The sequence below is a fragment of the Ambystoma mexicanum genome, chromosome 1p, assembly GCF_040938575.1.
Source record: "Ambystoma mexicanum isolate Mex_15411 chromosome 1p, UKY_AmexF1_1, whole genome shotgun sequence".
NCBI classification, from domain to species: Eukaryota; Metazoa; Chordata; class Amphibia; order Caudata; family Ambystomatidae; genus Ambystoma; species Ambystoma mexicanum.
In genome coordinates this window covers 677,559,490-677,579,384 of record NC_090921.1, presented here as the reverse complement: position 1 = coordinate 677,579,384, position 19,895 = coordinate 677,559,490, and the positions used below count along the sequence as shown (strand labels likewise).

Genomic DNA, 19,895 nt, shown 5'->3' with positions numbered 1-19,895 from the left:
AATGTTCTGTGGTAAGGAAAAAAGGTTATTAAGCATCAGTAATAGCAATTTACTACTTTTTAATCCTTTTCAATGATTCCTCCACTTTAGCAGTCCATTCCCTAACTAGTTAAGTGTGTGCAAAGTGGTGTACAGCAGCAGAAAAGGTAAGGTTCCACAGGATACTTCAATTACTTTCAAGGAGGATGCTTTGGTAGAATAAAAACGTTATTTGGGATCTTGAAAAGGACTCCCTATAAGCATTAGGCCTGGGCAAGTGGTATGGGTGAACACCCAAAAACCAGATACTGCACTCCAGTAACACAGGAGCGACTATTCGACTTGAGTAAAGTATTACCCGAGCCCCACAGTACCTTAGGAGTATTGAGGAAGTTGCAGCTGGGTTCTCTCCTATGCAGCAGCGGCGATCCTGGTCTCCCGTTCCTTGGTCGCGATGATGAAAGGAGGGACTCTGGAAGGGATTTCGCAGCAGCAGTCGATAGAAAAGACCCTCAGCAAGGAATTATTTGTACTCCCATGTCGGTCTTTGGTTTTGGGAACTTTTTGCAAGCTCCAACAGTGAACGGTTACTGCCTGGGCGATCCACCTCGTTTCTACAGCCCTGACTTTGAAGAGGGGTATCTTGTCTCTGTAGTTCCAACTGGAGCTTACCCAAAGTTGTGGGAGGATTCGTTCATGGAAAGATGATGCACTGCAATTGAGTCAGAGGTTCCCTCGTATTGGCGGTTGGTAGCCACGGAAAGTCACAGCACATTTGTGGGATGGCTCATTCTGCAGGTCATCTTATGGCTGGTTCGGTCTCACTAGCCAAAGGGAAGGAGTCATCCTCTTCGGAGCTCCACTAATTATTTGAATATGGGGTCAGGACAGTAGTGATCTCTTTGCGGTTAGTGGAAGGGCCTGCCAGTGTCTCTGGTCATCTTCTGCTTCGGATCTTCCACTCCAGTGGTTGACTTGCCTTATGCCTCAGGAATCTCACCTTTTATAAGGATTTCCCATTCATCCTCTGCAAACTCTCCCTGCAGTTTACAGAAAAGGGTGGGTGGCTGTCCAATCAGGACATCCAGCCCTCCAGTGTTCCATTCAGACACATCAGCAGACAAAGCATAGTAGAGTTTCGGGCTCCGCCCATGCTTCCTGTCCTTGCAGACACACTGGAGCCTCAGCGGGATACACAAATAGTTCCTGCAGAAGACAAACCTCACATCAAAACACCCCCTCCCAGTATGGCAGAAGAAGGGCTAACAAAGAACAGCCATATGAGAAGTGGCAAAAAAATAAAGGAGCCAAAATGTTAGTACATAGTTGACCCTCCTGCGCATAACCACAGCTGCGAATACAGCCTGCAGTGGAAAATTGTACAAAAGTCAGTAGAGCGTGTCCACTGCCACCAGCCATAACTGTAGGGTTGTTACTGTAACCAGAAAGCTGCAGGAGCAGAGAGAAGGGAGATTCTATGTACCCCCTCAGCACTTCCACGTAAGGGTGTGCTGATCTCTCAAGAGTAAAAGTTAGGAAGAATAAAAAGTATCCCTCTATCCTTAAGAAAAATAAGAGAATATAAGAAGGAGAACCCAAAGGGCCCTCAGCAACACTGCACATAGGGTGTTGTGTGCTGCAAAAGTGAAACACACATTCCTTTAAAAGATATAGAGGAAAGCAGGACTCCATAAAATAAAGTAAACCATATAGTTCCCATGATTAGAGCAGAAAAGAATGAATGGGGGGAAAAGCTCCCCTCACTCAGGTGAATAGGAAAAACACCCAGAAGTCCAGCAAAAAGTGATGGAGTGCTCGCCATGAGAGGGGATTAAGCCTAGCACTGATACATCTCCCTAACAGTCTGCAGAATTGGTAATGCACAGGCTGGATAAGCCTGGAAAGTGGCAAGCTGAATACTTACCAAAGTGGCTTGCAGGGGGCCTGCAAAGGAGGGTCTGGGTGCACTGCAGGGAACGCCATATCTAGAACTTCTATGGGTCGCATCACAGAGTGTGCAGCTTTACATGGTCCCTAGAGTGCCTTCCCTCAATACGGGGTTGCTGGACAACCTGCCGGTAGCTGGGGGGTTTCCGGCAACCCCGTAACAGCCGTACTGTCGCCTGATATCCCGGTGCCATCGGCATATCACAAGGGTGGCGGTAACAGTTACTCCTCATTTCCATGGAGGCCCAAGGGAAATGCTAATGGTGCTGGTGCTTCCGTGACAGCCATGCCGGTTCGGGCCTGAAAACCCGTCAGGTCAGGCCTGCCGGGGGATCCGTGGCCCCTACCGGCATCGTTGTAGTATGCCTTATTTCTGGACCATCATACTCGGAATGAGGCCCAATGACTCTCAGAAGGGACGACACCCTCAGGTGTCTCAGAGGGCTCTGGCACACCTCCCATGGGCTTTCTTTGACTTTGGCTGATTCAGTTTGATCTTTAGGCTTTTTTCTCAACTCAAGATTCTTGCTCCATTCCCCTATTTTTTAAACCATCAAAGCTTGTCCAATTTCAGCTTTTCCTTTTTCATAGAATTAAGCCTTTTTTCTTGGTGAGTGAGTTTTGCTTTACAATCTAAGAGTTGGTTCCGGCCCTTGGGGGTGTGGGCATGCCTTGCCAATTGGGAGGTACATAATGTGCACTGTGATTCTCTGAATTCTGCTTTTTAATCTGCAGACAAACCAGTAGTAGGAGTAGGAAAACAGGATGATGTTTCTTCGATTTTGACTTCCCCCCACTGGCTTCCATTTGAGGATTTGCTTTTTAAAGTTTAGTTGTGTCTGTACGTTGAGCTGGTGACACTGCAGCAACACACCTACTGCCATATAATAAGAATCATTTTGGTGGGATGTATCATGAGCACCACAAGAACAATGTGTTCCTCAAACTCCCCTTCATTAACCAGATGCAGAAAGCCTTTTCTATTGCTGCTCTTCAGCTCTGGATTCTTGGTCCATGCCCCTAAGCCTTGATTCTACCCTGCTTACCTGTAAAGAACAACTCAGGACCTTTCTATTCCCAAGTGCAATTGGATAGGAAGTGTCCATATATCTATCCCGAAGAAATAATTCAGAGAAAATATATCTATCGAGAAGAAAAAATTCAGAGAAAAGCGTGAGTTTAAAAACAAAAATATGAGCTGCAGTCTGCGCACAGCATCTCAAACACACATGTGTGAGGAAATGTACAAAGTTTGCAGCCCATCTGCAATCAGAATGTATGTTCTAAGTAAATGACAAGGCCCAAGATAAATATTTCCAAGTACTAGAAAGTATCAAGCAAACGGTTATTAAATGTGAAACACTCCACTCTGAGATGAAAAACACAGCATTTGATAGGAGTGGGAGCATGGAATTGGGCCTTGTATTGTGAATATTTTCCTTTACAGGTCAGGGAATCAACTTTGTAGAAAGAAACCTACAGAAATATCCAAAGATATAAGTCTCGGGCAGGACTTTGATGACAAAGAAAAAGTTATAATGTTGTTCTGATTTAGGTGACAATTGCAACATGGAAAAAAGGTGACTTTAAATGCTACATTTTGTGAATTAAGCACCAGCTGTGGGCCTAGACGCCTTAGGGTATTCCTTCCCACAATCTATAGCAATGCACAAAGAGGTCTGAGAGGGGTGACTTGCTTTCAGAGAAGGAAAAGACACTCAGGCTGAGAGGCTGGCCTATAAAACTTTGACACTTGCTTTTGTTCTCGGAACCGCTTTGCAGGCAATAAACATGAATGCTTCCTATTTACAGCTCCCATTTGTCTCTGAGCCTAGGATAACATCTTTAAATATTGTCTGAAAGGCGGTCTATAGTGGTCCCTCCTCCACGTAATCAGATCCTATTGTCAGCCCAGCTGGTTCCAGGAGGAAATACTTGGCATGTGTCAGGACTGAAATTCTGGCTTAAGTGAGAGGAAGTGTCTGTAATCACTCAAGAAGGCGGGACTAAGTGATAAAACACCCTGCCAGACCTGTACTTTATAGAACTTACTGAAACCCGTTCCCCCAGTCATGAATGGCCCAGCTCAATGGCTTTCACAAGGAACTGATACAATTTAGCTGTTTTATGCCAGGAACTAGGGATATCTTTTAATAGTTTGTAAATAAGATAGAAAAATGCACCATTTAAAGGTTGAATATGTAACAATATTACACTTCTAACTTTGGAATGGAAGGGCCTAGAGCTAATTTAAAAAGAAATGTGCAGCATGAAAGGCTCTATCAGATAGATGATATGCCAATTATGCAAATTAGGCAAATGTGGACATCTTAGTGATAATAAAACAGTGCATGCTAATGAGTCACATATTTTAGGGATCATGCAGCCCATTATTCTGAACTGCAAATGGAATTGTTTTGTAAACGTATTAGAAAAAAAACAAAAAACTATAACCCACCCACCACATGCCATGTCGAGATGAGAATCGCATCATTTGACTCTCCTGAGTGATAGCAATCCGATTAGTAACGTGACTACAGGTGAGGAATATATTGATATAGAAAGTTACAATTGATTAATGCAGACATTACATCAAATGGGAGGGAAACTGGGTGTAGAAGTCACACCCATAAACCTGTCCTCTTCAGTAATATGCCCAGTGAGTATGAAGGGGGATGGGTTAGTCTGTCATCACTTTTGGAACACTCTCCAATCACATACATTGACCAATTAGATTAGAGAAATTATACACACCTCTAAGGGGAGTGGTGTTTGCTCTATAAATGTTCAAACCCATAGATTCTTGATACTAGTGGTCGGTGTTTCTGAGGTTGCACCTGGAATATCACTGCAACACATGGACATAAGAATGTGCAACTTACTTAGGGTCACAATATTGTGTGTGTGAAATCTGGCACTGCCTCCTCAAAATGCATGCATAAACCATGCATGTGGTCCTCTCACACTGACGACAGAGGTAGGACGGGCTGTTTGGTTCAACAGCATTTCGTGGCGAGGAGCTAAGGGCACATGAATAGGTAAAAAAACACCATGTATGTATGCATGCATGCATGCATGTGAGGGGTCCTCTGTGTCTGAGTGCACGTATGTGAGTATGTCTATGTGGGAATGTGCCTGCATGTGAATTTGTGTGCATGTGAATAAGTGTAGCAGTATGTTTGTGCGGGTGTGAGTGAAATGTGTATGTGTAATGTATGTGTGCGGGGTGAGGATGGCCCATGATTGCAGGGACAGGACTAGACTGAGCAAGGCACTGGCGGTGCAGCGTGAAACATGGGAGCCTACATGGACATATCGTTCTATAGTACTGTGCCTGTCCTTATTTGGGAATATTGGCATATATTGGCAGAGCCAGCCTGGGCATGTTTTCTTACACTGACATTAGGACATAATGCGAAAAGCCAACATGAGTGCAGCCTTGGGTGGGAATACTGGTCTATTAGATTTTTTCAGGTGTTACCCATCAAAACCAATTGTAAATCGTATAGAATTGTACCCATTTCGTCACACAGAATGTGCAGGCCAATGAACCACTTAACCAATTCTTTTAAAAAATGTCCCAGGGGATGAAGTGCCCCTACCTCCCAAACCACACTCTTGGTTATTTGGGGTGTGGCTTCCTTATTATGCTCGGTTGCTCAAGCACCTTCGTTGGAAATATTTACACCCCACCACTAAAACGATCACCATCCCCCGCTGGTCAACATGTTCACAATCCCACCTCACATTTAAAAAGGTTGGACAACCCCGATGATAATCACTTGAAAGCAGGGGAGTTGCTAGGTCTGGAAAAGACCCGGGGCTAAGCTAATGTCAGTACTGTTGGGACTGGGGGCTGACTAGTCTTTTGGCTGTAGCTCCTGAGATTCTATCCGGGGCTACAACCAAAAGATCAGGGGCTGTAGCCCCTTTAGCCCCCCCCTAGCAACGCCCTTGCTTGAAAGCTATGAAGGTATAACGGGGTCCTCATCTGAGTCGACAGTGCAATGCCGGCCCAACTGGAACTTTCTGCTGCCTTCTTCTTGTGGCCAGACCCTAGTATGAGCGGTCAAATTATTTGATGGCTCTGAAGGTACCCCACACCTCTTGACCTTTCAGAATTATGCTGCGTGTCAATTTTCTGTCCCTAACACTGAATGCTGGTCCATCTTGAACGTTCCATTGACATGCATTGAAGTGGAGGGCTCTTTTGATTGGTAATAGCAGGAAAACATGACTTTTTCCTCAAAATAAATACAATTTGCTGGTTAAACTCTCCAAATACGTGTTTTTTTGAAAGCCGTGTCTCCTTCAGTTGGCCATCTGATCAGGCCTGTTGCTAAATGTAACCAATAGTTAACTATATTACAATGATATCTTTTTCATTGTTAATAAAGCTAAAGTGTTATTCTTAGTGAGGGGGGATAGCTCAGGGGCAACGCGTTGGTCTTGGAAGCAAGACAATGCAGCGCAACATAGGTTTGAATCCCAATCCCGCGCTTCGGAACCAATCTCTGGTATTAAGCGTGTTATAAAAGAACAATTATAATTATTGATGCACAGCATTGCTTTTCTAAACATACATAAATTGCAAACCTATGACCCATGTACAGGAAGCTGGAGGGTGAAGGAGTGGAGATAGGAGTCTAGCAATATTCTGCTTCTCCTCGGTGAGCGACAATCTGTGCACACGTGCTGGTGATGTCATAACGCTGTGGTGTACATTGCAAGCTACTAAGCGTTGTCTCAATTCTCAATGTAGGCGTTCATATACATGTGCCGCTTGGGTTGCTTGGGCTGCTTGGGCTTGGATAGTGGTCTTTTTCCATTCAAGTAGTACCCTCATGGTACCTTGCAGAAGGAACGACTTCAATAGCAACGCACGAGCCTCTAGGGTCAAACCCGAGGAACATTCGAAGCTCACAACTTCACAGCGGAATCACATCTGCACATGCTGTTGTGCAATTCTTACTATAGCTGTCACCACCTGCACCTACGGAGGTAATGGTGACTGACCATTGTGCTCTCATAAGTCAAGGTTAGCCTTGCAAAGCTGGCAAAGACATACAGTTTCCAGTGACTTCTCACAGTTGTCCGGAAATAGCGAATGAGAAATAATCATGGATCTCGCAAAGTGCAATTAGGGCCAGAAATGATATATTAATATTATATGATACGAAATTGTCTTTATAGCACACCCATACACAAGTGTTTCAAAGCGTTTCATAGCATACTCAGCACACATGCAGACCTGGCATCCATAATACAGGGCATGTTGTGCACATGGCGTGACACCAAGCACAGAGTGAGTGCTGGCACTCTGGTAGGATGAGATGTCTTACCTTCATGGCGCCCTTCAGTTCACGGGCATCGTATTGAGCTGGGGACCTCAGCAAGGCCACAATGACGTCCTTCAGGGATCCAGAGAGAGCTGCCTCCAGAGCTTGGATCAGGTCCTGTGAGTACAAAACAGCATCATTTGTGACTTTTGCAGGCAGCAGGATCTGCAGGGATGGACAGTATCCGGACAAAAGGAAACATTGGGGTGCATGGTAACCTGCACATTGACATTGCAGGGTTGGCCATACCCAATATCACGTTCGGCAATATACTGGGGTGTCCAGTTAGTTTCTCGTGAATTAAAGGGGCTCAATAGTCCTTCCTACAGAACACTTTTGGGTGCTGGTATCATTCGCAGAGATTCTACAGGTGTGTCATGTGTGACATGTGTGTCTGCAATCCTGCTCGTGAAATATGCAGTATGCGCTGGGGTCCTGTATTGTGCCAAAATCGTATACAGACCTCCCATGACTCATGTTGCCAAAATGAACATGGTTGCCTGTATCCTGTCATGAAATATAACATAACAAGTGGATCTATAGACTGCAGGTTCACCCCAGTGGAACATTTTGGCACTGACACTGATTGTTACCCAGCTCAATGGCATCTATTTGATCATTGAAGAATGGAGGACCTACTTGGATTCACACCTTTGACCATGAGGTCAGCCACAGATCCCTCTATAGTCCACTGAGCCACAGAGCAGGCTCTATAAAGAGGGATCCAGTATTGAACCCATAGAATATATAGGGGATGGGTGTATGCTATATATTTTGCTTATGAAATGCAGAGGGACTGAAGTGTGCCAAACCCATCAAACACCCAGAATACCCGTACAATGCTGACTAAATATGCAAGGGTCCTATATTCTATCAGTGAATAAACAGCGTTACTCAGTGTGCGCCCATAGAATCTACGGGTATGCAGAGTATCCTGATATTACAATGTAAACTGATACTTGGTCTCATGCCCATGCAAGAGAAAAGGGGGACTGGCATCGCCATGGTATCCTGTGTAAAACACAACTGAGAACCTTGTGGGAACATAACCTGGGCATTTGTCCATCTTTGTACCATCACACTTGCTCATTCCCTTTGCCCCTTTCCTTTCCCACCCAGTAAGGTGTAGAATGAGACATATCTTCTTTTTGGCATAAAGAGGCCACACATTTATTTTCAACACGAAAACAAATCCTCCGGTGCAGCGGGCGTCCTTCTGCTTGGGGCTGGATACTCCTGCAGCAAGACACCGGCCGGCTTATATGCCGCCAGGCACGCCCCCTTCCTTTGTTGCCCTTTGCAGGCTTTTGCTCGTTTTTGGTGCCCTTGCCACGGCCCACCCTCTTACCTAGGGGGCTGGGGGGAGGACCCTACCCATGTTATCCGGGCGCCTCCTCCATTTTTCTCCGTCGTCACCTTCATTCTTGAAGATGGTTTTATTTATTCTGCTAAAAATATGAATTTGATTGTGTTCATTTCAGTGAGCTCTGCAATTAACCCCTTGACTCCATGGCTGTGCAAGGATGAGAGGTAGAACTAACTGGAACCATAATGCAAGCATCTCATTACCATTACTGGCAATAATGCCAAGAGACAGTTCATACATTGCATGTGCTTTATTTTAAAAAAGCGACTGGTTGAATCCACATGTTTGTGATTTTAATACCTATCACCAATGCGTCACTCTGCTTTTATCCCAGTGAGCTCAGCAGGATTCTTTCATTCTTTGTTGTCCATAGGTGCTGTACTTTGTGGGTCAGACTTCACGGAATATAAGAAGACCATGGAATGAAGACTGGTTTCATTTATGCTTGAAAGACACTCCATCTTCAGCAGCCCGTAATTTCCCTAAGAATTGGCGGTGGCAATATGGAATGTAAACTCCTCCAACGTAAGGTGATCGAAACTTTACAATCACTTTGGTCATTAGGGATTAATGATGAACAGAAACGTGTGTGTTGTGTATAAAGCTTGTTCTGGCAACTTCTTTGGGATATGATGTTACAGAGTAAGATTTTGGCCATCTTCAGTCCTTTTTTTCTGTTGTTTATTTAGTGGCTTTCTTTTAGCTTTATTTGGATTTCTCAGTTTCTGTCATGTGACTGTTAAAGGAGTCTTTTTTCTATGTTTATTGGCGTTAACTTGATTGTGCAGTTTGCTTATATCACTTACTTATTACTATTGTCTTCATCCCTTAATTTCCTTAGTACATTCCTAGTCATTGTTTTCTATTTTGGTATTTACACGTTTCCAATAAATGCTGTTCTGTGTGGTACACGCCAAGTATTCATAATGTGCATTACATCAGTCTGTTGTTCTTTTCGTTTTGTGATTCCACCATGCATGTGGCGCTGTCCTCGTGCACTACTGTGCAATGCTTCCCCTTCCACTTTATGGATGTTCACATACATTCTAGGCATCTAACGTTAGGCCAGACGTAACTGCGTTCCTGCTGAATCCCCCTCATTGGTTGCGATTCTGCCCTATGTACAGTCTGCTTATTGGACTCCATTTTGCTACAGTGGTGAAATACTCTTGTTCATTGTATGTTTTCAGTGAACATGTTTGATGTGCTTTTTAAAATTAAATTATGACATGCAAGTGGACCCTACCATAATATGTCTTAATGTTTTTCGCTGTCTTCGAAATATTTGTTTTTAAAGTTACCAAATGTGGTCTTATCCTTATTGGTGACTAACCGTGGGTCGCAGAAAGGCCATGTGTTCCTATTATTTGCCTCTTTCTTACTGAACTCTTTTAAGTGGTCCATATCCACAGTGACCTATTTTCAGTAATACAAACGCCACACTCTTCGTTTGTGTCTTTGTTTTTGTTTTTGTTTATTTTCTCATTTTCATATTTTTTTAGCTTTGTATTTTTATGTTCTGCTTATATTCAGGTCTCTTCTTCATGAAGGGTATATAGGACTGGCATATTCCTCATTATCGATTGATATGCTCATGCATACTGATATGTACATTTCTCACATGTGTTCTTCATCTGGTTATGTTGCATTCATTGTGAATATTTGCCAACTCTTATGTTTTACCCTTTGTGATTGTAACATATTATAATAGCTTGAGATTAATGTTGCAAGAGTTTTTTGTCCTTGTTTTATATCTTTGCTCCTGACGATGGCTCTAGATCGAAACACGCTGAGCACATGATAGAGCTCACAACACGATAGCTCTCTTTTTTTTTCCAAAATCTAGTGGATGCAGCCCACAAACTCTTGCATAATTTTATTAGCTTTGGGTTGCAATGGTGATTCTTGATTTCTACTTCTGCTTGCAAATGTATTGATTAATAAATAAAGGAAAAAAATGAATGGCTTTCTTTGAACAGAACACATGTAACTGTACGCATGTTTTTTGGAAGTATTTCTGCTATGGTATGGTAGATACGTTATCCGCGTGATTTGTTCTGCCCCCAGTGCATGATACATGCAGATGTGCACTGTGGCATATCTGTGCCTTTGTATTTAGTCGCTGCCCATGTGCATTCGGCAGTTGGTGGACCAGATGCATCACTCAGTTCATACAGAAAATCCGAGGAAAACGTATTGGCAGCCATTTGCACTGCCCCCACACTGGAGGGAGTAGCGGGAGCAATCTTATAGCCCCCACTCCTCGAATGAGAGTAGTGGAAGCAAGCTATGTGGTTCTTTCCTCACAGGAGAGAGTAGAAGAATTCATCTTATTCTACCCACTCAGAAGAGAATAGCTCAAGCTATTATTCTCCCCATCCAGAAGGAAATAGCGGACGCCACCCCGCCCTCCCCAACCAGCAAAGTGTAGCAGAAGCGAAGCCCCTCTCCCCGCGCAGGAGAGAGGAGCAGACGCCATACCACTCTCTCCTCACCCAAGAGAGCCATCATATTCTCAGCATCCAGGCGAGAGAACTATCTGGAAGGGAATTCTGGAAGGCATGCTACACTTCCGTCCGGGGTATAGAGTAGCCAACCCATCCTACTCTTGTCACCTAGGAGAGTGTAATAGAAACAATCCTACTATCCCTCGCCCAGGAATTAGTGATATTTGTGAATATGCCAAAAATGAGTATCACTACTGGCATCCTCTGAATATCGCCTCTGCAACCTCTTCTCTAAATCACCAACCCCAAATGTCGCTGTACCGCTGCAAATTCTCCTCAACCTCCAACCCCACTGTTTCTATACATTATCATCACCCATCTTCTCTGTATTGTCAAATCCTCCTAAATGTCCAACTTATCATCCATTCCCCACTCCTCCCGAAATCCTATTAGTGCCCCCTACGTCCTCCTTACCTCTTGACTCTCCAGCCTTTTCTGTACCTTGTTATACCCTCTCTGTCCCTAGTTTTGCCCATCCAATCATATCTGTATTTGGGTTGTCTACCCTCAGCTTCTCTGTACTTGGTTAACGTTTCCCAACTTCCTCAACACCAGATTATGCACTCTCAGCATTCTTTGAACATGTTAGTACCCACCCCACCCTCCCCAACCTTACCAGGACCTCTTTATGCCCTCCCAATCTTCTCTGTTAGTGGTCATATCCCCCCACCCACAATCCTCTCTGTAACCGTTCAGGGCCACCCAATATTCTTCATACTTCATTATGCCCTCTGGCACATCTTTATGCTTTCCCCTTTCTATATGTGGTTATGCACCCCACACCTGGTATTGTCCCCGCCCTTACCTCATTGACAAGATGTTTGAACAGGTTAACGATCTGCAGCCTCTGAGCATTGCTCCGCCCGACGACGATGTCCACAATTATGTCCTTATGAACACCTGGAGGAGGAGAGTTGCACATCATTATCAAGAGCAATAGCCAGGTGTTTCCATGACATGGCAGCCTCAGTGATCAGGTAGGGCAGGAGTGTTTAATATTGGTTTATATAGTAGAATGATGTTGCCTAACATCCCGACACCAATATCCTATTTGGGACATGGCGTCTTGCTCATTTTATGCTATATTTGAATGCTATACAACACTATTCGGCTATACTGTCAGGTCATGTTATGCAGCAGAATGTGATTATGCAATGCTATGTTATGCTATTGTATGCTGTCCTGCTGTGACAAAATGACTACTGCTCTGCAGGAGTAAAGGGATAACTAGAGGATACACCGCCTACTCAGCCCCACACTACCACTAAACCAGTATTGAACCCTATCATAAAGGTGAAACGGGCAAAGCACCTCCTTTGGTAACGCAGGCTGAGGGCAAGCCATGTCTTCAGGAGGGGTTTCAGCTGATACAGAGGAAACGCAAACAACAATAGTACCGTGGAACCAAAATAAAAGAATATCCAACCAAGGTTCTATATAGGGCCTTTAATAAAAACAATCAATGTACACAAATAAGTAAAAACACTAAAGTGCCCCCCCTGTAAAGGAGACACAAATTAAGACTTTGCAAAGAAGGGGCACTCTTGGTTGATAGGCAGGGGAGTACAGGCAAATGATTTCAGCAACAATGTCAATGTTCATGCTTATGTCTTTTAAAGACAAAGAAGTGGGGTTTAAAAGTCACTATGCTCCTCTAAGGCAGAATATAGGGGAACAGGGCCTCTTCAAATACCTTTGTTTGTCTTGGATACTAAGCAGTGTCAAACCGGGATTCTAGGCACTTTCTTGCAGTCAAGCCATTGTCGAGACAGTGAGCAGTGGTGAGCCGGCATTGAGTCTGCTTGAAGACGGGGATCAATGCGGTTAGAGTTGGCATTTAAGGCAGTTAGTCGATTGGTCGTAACATCTCGAGTCGACTGTCGAGTCCCATCTAAATTATGCATTCCTTGGGTCAAGTCTGCATTCAAGATTGGCGAGTTGATGACTTCCAATGGCTTTCCAGTCAGGCCCAGACTATGCTCCTGTTGGGTCAAGTCACTGCTCGGGATGCAGAGATTTGGGTTCTTCCATAACTGTGAACTAGCAGTCGAGTTGTGGCAGCAATGTGCTTCCCAAGGTCTACACTTTGTAAAAACAGCTCAAAGAATCAGGTACGCAGTTAAACATCTTTAGAGTGCCAAAAATGCAGCACTGCAGGTCCAGTAGCTCCCCGAAGTAAGTAGAGTGCAGTTGAGCTGGCTCCAAGATGCCCGTGGGTTGCTGAGAGACCCAAACCAGGGTCTCCAGGGACAACGGCGAGTCCTTTGTTTTGCAAGTCCACTCTAGGAAGGTTGTCTGGCAACTACAGGGTGTCCTTCCTCGCCAGTAAGCAGGATCCTGGTGCCATTGCACAGAAAGTAGAAAGGCCTTCGTCTACAGCGGTGTCACCCCAAATGTGACCCTGGGATGGGTAGGGAGCAGAGCTTCCTCTTCCATAAAGCCTTCTGTCTTCTTCTCTATGACAGGGGACTTTGGAATAGACTGTATGCCCAACAGAGTTCTAGTGAATCCCTCTTCTTTTTCTTGGAATCGAAAGATGTATCAACCAAAAGCTGGGTTCCTCACCTTTATAAAGGCAAAATGACACAGCAAATTGGTCCAAGCTGGCACTAATGTGATATCCAAATGCTACGGCTATTTAATTGTGTGATCCTAGTAGTCACCATGCCATAAACAGACAAGGCTTAGAAAGCTATAGTATAAGGTACCACCAGGCTGACTAGGGAGTACAGTTATTATGTTTTAAATCAGAGGTGCAGATGATTAAAAAGCCACTTTGTGTTCCAACAGCTGTCAGGAATGCACCTATCATGCTCTGAAACACTTTCTGAAACAGACCTTCAGACCGACCGTGCTGCCACTGCTGGCAGTAGCTTGGGATTTCAGGAGACAGTCATAGCAAGGCACATGAGTGCACCATGATTTTGGCATGGAGCACTGTGAAAGGGAAATCTAATTAGCAGACTTTCATTTCAGAAACAGAGTTACCGGCATCATTGTATTAAACAAATCAAACGAGTTTAGGCTATTCCACCCAAACCTGATTACATTCTATCACAGGGTGTTATGTTAGGGTATCTTATGCAAAATTACCAAAAAACAGACTAATCAATCAGTATGACTAACCAAACCCTGAGGCATGCAATTCCCTGATGACACCATCCATAACAACTAGCAGGAGCTTTGAATGTAGCTACATGGTGACTGCAGTCTTCTACAAAACAGTTAAATAATTTAAAATTACATCCAGTCTTCCTAGAGCAAGATAAAGCAACAGGCCAGTGGTGTCTCATCAATAATGGGTGACAGTGCATTGAGCTGTTTACCATTATGGAGGAGGCAATCGTCCAAAGCAGGCCCAGTGGAAAACCTGAACACTACCTCAGCTGTGTCGAGCATCTGAGGACATGCCATGCTCCTGGGCTGTGTTGTGTGGGAAACCATGATTTCCTGTCTCTGAGGTACTGCCCCAATGGCCTGTCATCAGTGTTGAAATCCTGATGCTCTTGGCCATTCTGAAAGAACTAGGACTCAGGGAGAGACATGATTGACAGCTGCCCCTGCTTCTTGATGCCTGCGCTCTTAGTGGTCAGGGCAGACCATCAAGGAGGAGAGCGGCAGGCGATTAATGGAATGTTTGGAGCTGAGGCAGTCGAGGAGACATGTGTTTATGTATATGTGAATACAAAGAGTTGTGTATGTGTGTGCGAATGTGGAGTGTGTGTATGTGTGTGTTTGAATGAATGCAACAGCGATCCTGAGTTGAGGCAGAGGGCCAGTTACGGAGAGGTGGAAGTGTCCTCTGGGTGACTGTCTGGCAAAAGGTTTTGTTCACAGCCAGCATGGCAATGTGTTTTTTGTGGAGTGTTATCAAAGGATCCCAAACTGAAGGGCCACGTGAGAAAGGCCTACCTGTCATTACCACAGAAAAAGCAGCATTTTAATTCACAAAGGAAGAAGAAATTCAAAGGTCACTTTCACACGAAAAACAGGATTTTTAAACACTGACACAAAAAAGGCTTTGCATATGTGCTTGCAAGTTAAAGTAAGACATGAGAAAAATGTTCCCCTGCCAACAAAAAGATGTCAGAGAAATGGCATGGTGTGTGTGTTGCCAAAAAGTAAGATAGATTATGCTTCACATGGTTGTCATGAAATGTTCTTGTAGGCCTATTTAGGCAGGTGTCTTTCTGCCAGGGAAATCCAGTGAAGGCTAAAACAAAAATGTAATCCAAGTGCAGATTGGAAAAGTACATCACATTACTGGCAGACATATAACTACAGTATTTTCACTGAAACTGCCACTCATCAAAAGGTGGTCCACTGTGACAATTCAGACTCACTTTTCAGCAGGAAAATGAACAGCAGATAAGTAAAAGTGTATTTTACTAAGATACAGCCCTGTAATTTCAGTGAAAACGCAAAGTGGCCCCAGAAATCACACTGTATGTCAAGGAATTAAGGCTGATGTTAGAAAATGCAATAATGGGAGTCAATTTCAGCCAAGGACAAATGGTGGGGCTCTGAGCAAACTTCACAAAGAACTCCCCCACTGCAAGCCTGGCTTTTACAACCCCCCCCCCCCCCCAGCTGTTTACAACAGCAATAAAGTGTGGCTGCTAAGAGGTGTTGAAATCAGACTTTCCCTAGACTTGGTGTCTTTGACAGGGCAGTTCTCAGCAGGCCAAATGCTCTAGCTGGTGCATCCCACATATTTACAACTTCAGGCAACCAACTTCAAAGAGACAAACACTGGCCGAAAGAAACAAATGGCTTGGAGGAAGGGAAGCTTATATTTGCATATATGAATATTCCCTTTGTTTAATAGGACTATTATCATTTAGACCTTTTTCTCAGCAACCAAAAGTCCTACTCTCTTGATTGACATGCCATTTTGTATGTAATTTCCAGGCGATTATGGAGATATAACATTCATCCACCTATGACTCAGGGAACAATAAGGGGCCATCTAAAATGGGTTTATGGCTTACCTGAAAATGTTCCAAATTAGAAAGTTGGTGAACGGGTGGAGGGTAAGATTAGGAATATGGATAATAAATTACATGTTCCTAACTGTTATGCTTTTTGTAGAAACGGCACAAAATTGCCAAACCGCTATGCAACATGGTGCAGACCAGGCTGTTATTTTATTAAATTCCCCCTGATTAGCTGAATTGAAAAATATGGTATCCAGTTAATATGTCGATTTTTTTTTTCCGACATATCAAAATGTTGAACCAAAAGTGCCGAATTGTTTTCTTCGAATTTATTGTTTTTTTTATAGGGTTTTGTTTTGTTTAGTTAGAAATGCACTATGAGGAAGAAAAAGAGTTGCTAAACATTATCATCAGAAAGAGCTGCTGAAATGTACCATCTGACAGCTGCAAGGAAACACCAAAGAAGGCTGCACCTGGGTTGAGCTGTCCATTACTGGGAAGCCCTAAAAGGCTCACCAGTCGAGTGCTGGGGGCCATCCTTGAGAGTGGAGTGACCAGATCCCTGCCCTATCCTCCAAGAGGGACCTGAAATGCAGCTGGTGGTTCTGAACTTTAAAGAGAGGTTTTCTATGTAAGTATAACTGAGTGTGGGAAACCAAAGGGTGGAGGAGTCTGCTTGCCTTAAAGCCTTTCCATTTATAGTGGGTGGGAGAGGGGAAAAACTGTGTAGATCCTTAGCTTAATTAACTAGAAATATTAATTTCATTATTTCCCCTTGGCGGAACACCACAGGGTGATTTTTGTTAAAATCTGAAATTAACAAAGGTCATTCCCGGTGTGCGCTGAAAATTATAGACTGTAATTAAATTGAGTGATCCTATGTGTCCTGCTGACCCCGACTTCTTTAGGGGAACAGGGGTGTCTTTGTCCCTAAACTAAAAAATCCCTAAATTGTTAGCTTTCCCAACACAGTCCTTTAAGTGGAGGGGGGTCTGAAATCCCAAATTCTCCAATAACCCCAATTTGTTGCTATCCAAGCTTCCCCAACATAGGCCTTAAAGTGGAGGGGGGGGTCTGAAATCCCACAATTCTCTAATCATCCCATTTTATGCTATCCAGCTCCCATAACACATGCCTTTAAGTGGAGGGGGGTCTGAAATGCAAAATTCTGCAGTCATCTCAATTTTTGCCATGCAGCTTCTCCAATGCAGTCCTTTAAGTGGAGGGGGTATGAAATCCAAAGTTCTCAAATGATCTCAATTTTTGCTGTCCACCTCCCCCAAAACAGGCCTTTAAGTGGATGCTAGTCTGAAATCCTAATTTCTTCAATACTATTTTCTGTCCGACTTCCCCAACACAGACCAAAGTAGGGGGGTCTGGAAAACCCACTGCTAAATCACCCTCTGCTTATTTTGAGAAAAGTTGTGGGGAAATCATAATTGTCCTATGGATTAGTACAAATCTGTAACACAACTGCTAGCCTTTTAAATGCGCAGGAAAATCGAAATTGTACAGCATTGCAAATGTAAAGTGATTTTATGCATGGACCACTTTTGATGATCATTTAATTAGAAATTTGTAGAAAGAAAAGTATTGTAATTTGTGTTTTTCCTAACCCATTGGTGTGATTCACTTGTGTAACAAGAAGTTCATTGTGAACCACAAAGAAGGTGGCGTGTGTAGTTTAGTGTGATTTCTATCACCTAGAATTCAAATAAATACAATTATATTTCCTATACCCAGCCTGGTTCTTCGCTCACTGTGGGCACAGGGGGGGAGGAGATTTATGTGACTCTATATGAGTCTTCAGTAAGGCCAGCGCTAAAATAAAACTTATGCGAGTATTGCAGGGCTCCTTGATTGGGGCTGAGAAGGAACTTCCCAGGTTAAGGGAGGCCTCTATATATCTGGATCTGGTCTATTATTGTTGACTCGTGACAAGTGCATTGGTGACAGAATATTCATATTGGTGTAAATGAATTCAGGTAGAAATAAGGTCGCTGTGCATTGTTAAAAGGCTCCTCTAACGCTTGACCCCTAAGTTCCAGGGAGGTGTATAGGTGTGGAAATAATGAGACTGTATAGAGTGCTAAGGCAAAAGGTAGATTGAGTAGGAATGGATTTTTATTTGGCATTGTGTGTAGAAATCAAGCAGGAACAGGGTGATTGTTGTCCCTGCGCAAAGAAAGTTTTACAAAAGTTGCAAAAAGCTATTTTAAAATGACTACCATAGAAGTGGGTGATGCCAGGAACCCCCGCCTGGCTGAGCAATTCATTCAAGGATAGTGGGGTGAGAGCAAAGCCGGCACCTGGCAAACTAGAATGGTTCAACAGGTCACCTCACATTTGGTGTGAAGTTGGGATATTGCACAAAACATTAGAGGCACTTTATATGACCCTACACTTCCAGTTGAAGTTAGTGGAAGAGCGAGTACAAAAGAGTGAGGCTGATGTGATGAAGCAGACTGAGGCATGGACACAGGCTCAGAAAGAACTCACATAGCTTGGAGATAAAGTGCAGCAGAGGGAAAGGTTTGAGTTACAACAAAAAAGTCTCATTGTGCAACTACAAGATGAGATGAAAACACAACAGCAAGCTAGTGCAAAGAGAGATAGAGTTCGCTGAACTGCAAAATACATTCACTGAGGGTGCAGACACTGCAAGTCGGCTGCATTCCCAATTGAATGACCAGACTGGTCATAACAGAGGGTTGTCAAATGACATTATGGCCATCAAACTACAAATTAGGTAATTGGAAAAGGAAAATAGGCAGTCCATCATTAACCTTTTAAAATGCCAAGGACGAGCTATCTCATTATGTTTGTAGCTCGTCCTTTTTGGCATTCTGTTTGGTGCGATCCCTGCAAAGTAGGGATCGCACAAAACATAAATCCAACCCCAGGGCTATGTGAGGAGGAGGTTCCTCCTCGCGGCCCGGGGGTAGGATTTCTTTCAGTTTCACGTCGGACAAGAAACTGAAAGTAATTTCGCTCCGGCAGCCATTTTCCACCGCCGCGCTGAACAGAGAGAAAGTGAGTGCCCTTCTCACTCTCCCTCGATTTCAGGCTTTGTGAAGCTGTTGAGATCGAGGGAGGTGTCGTTGGAAAGGGGAGACGCTCCCTTTTCCAACGACATCTTTTTTGAGGCATTGCTGGTCGCGGATCAGGCCCCCCCTATCCATTTCAGGTGCAGGGGGAGAGGGCCACCAGAAAAGTGTGGGAGACTCCCCAAAGGTCCCCTGCAGGCCTTTTCCCTTTTGCGCCCAGGGAGGTGCACCCACACATGTGAGGTACCATTTTCGTCGGGACACCTGTGGGAACGCGGGAAGGTAGAGCATATGGTGTTGGCGGGACTTTACCACGGATTGTGGGTAATACATTCTGGGCCCATTCAGGCAAGTCAGACCTCTGTGGATTCCCACGAGTGTCTTCTTTTTGGAAATACATGGGGTTCCCTGTTTTCCTTGGTGGCTGTGACACCCCAGGGACAAATCTGTAGGTTGTCCACAAGAGCACCATTCCTCAAAATCTGCTCTGCCTAAACACTTGGGGGTTACCTGTGGTTTAGCCTTTTCCCTTTGAGCCCAGGTAGGTGCACCCATATATGTGAGGCACCGTTTTCATTGGGACACCTGTGGGAACGTGGGAAGGTAGGACAGGAGGTGTTGGCGGCATCTTTTGGTGGGGGGCCAGAGTGAAATGTCTGAAAATTGTGTTTTTTTGCCAAATTTCGGACAGTGCCAGGGATTGTGGGTAGCAAATACCTGGGTGATTTGCACAAGTCAGACCTCTGTGGATTCCCACGGGTGTCTTCTTTTAG

The 19,895-nt window shown here is 44.2% G+C and overlaps 1 protein-coding gene across 6 annotated transcripts in view; it reads right to left on the bottom strand.

Moving 5' to 3' along the window:
* The window catches only part of ANXA9 (annexin A9), a 197,406-nt gene that overhangs the window by 64,880 nt on the left and 112,631 nt on the right, over positions 1 to 19,895 (bottom strand). For all 6 annotated transcript variants that reach the window (XM_069649758.1, XM_069649757.1, XM_069649759.1 and 3 more), the window contains exons 4-5: positions 11,944 to 12,038; positions 7,269 to 7,382 (exon numbers count right to left, since the gene is read on the bottom strand). In XM_069649758.1, the coding sequence (XP_069505859.1) occupies positions 7,269 to 7,382; positions 11,944 to 12,038 (209 nt within the window). The remainder of the gene's footprint in view (positions 1 to 7,268; positions 7,383 to 11,943; positions 12,039 to 19,895) is intronic.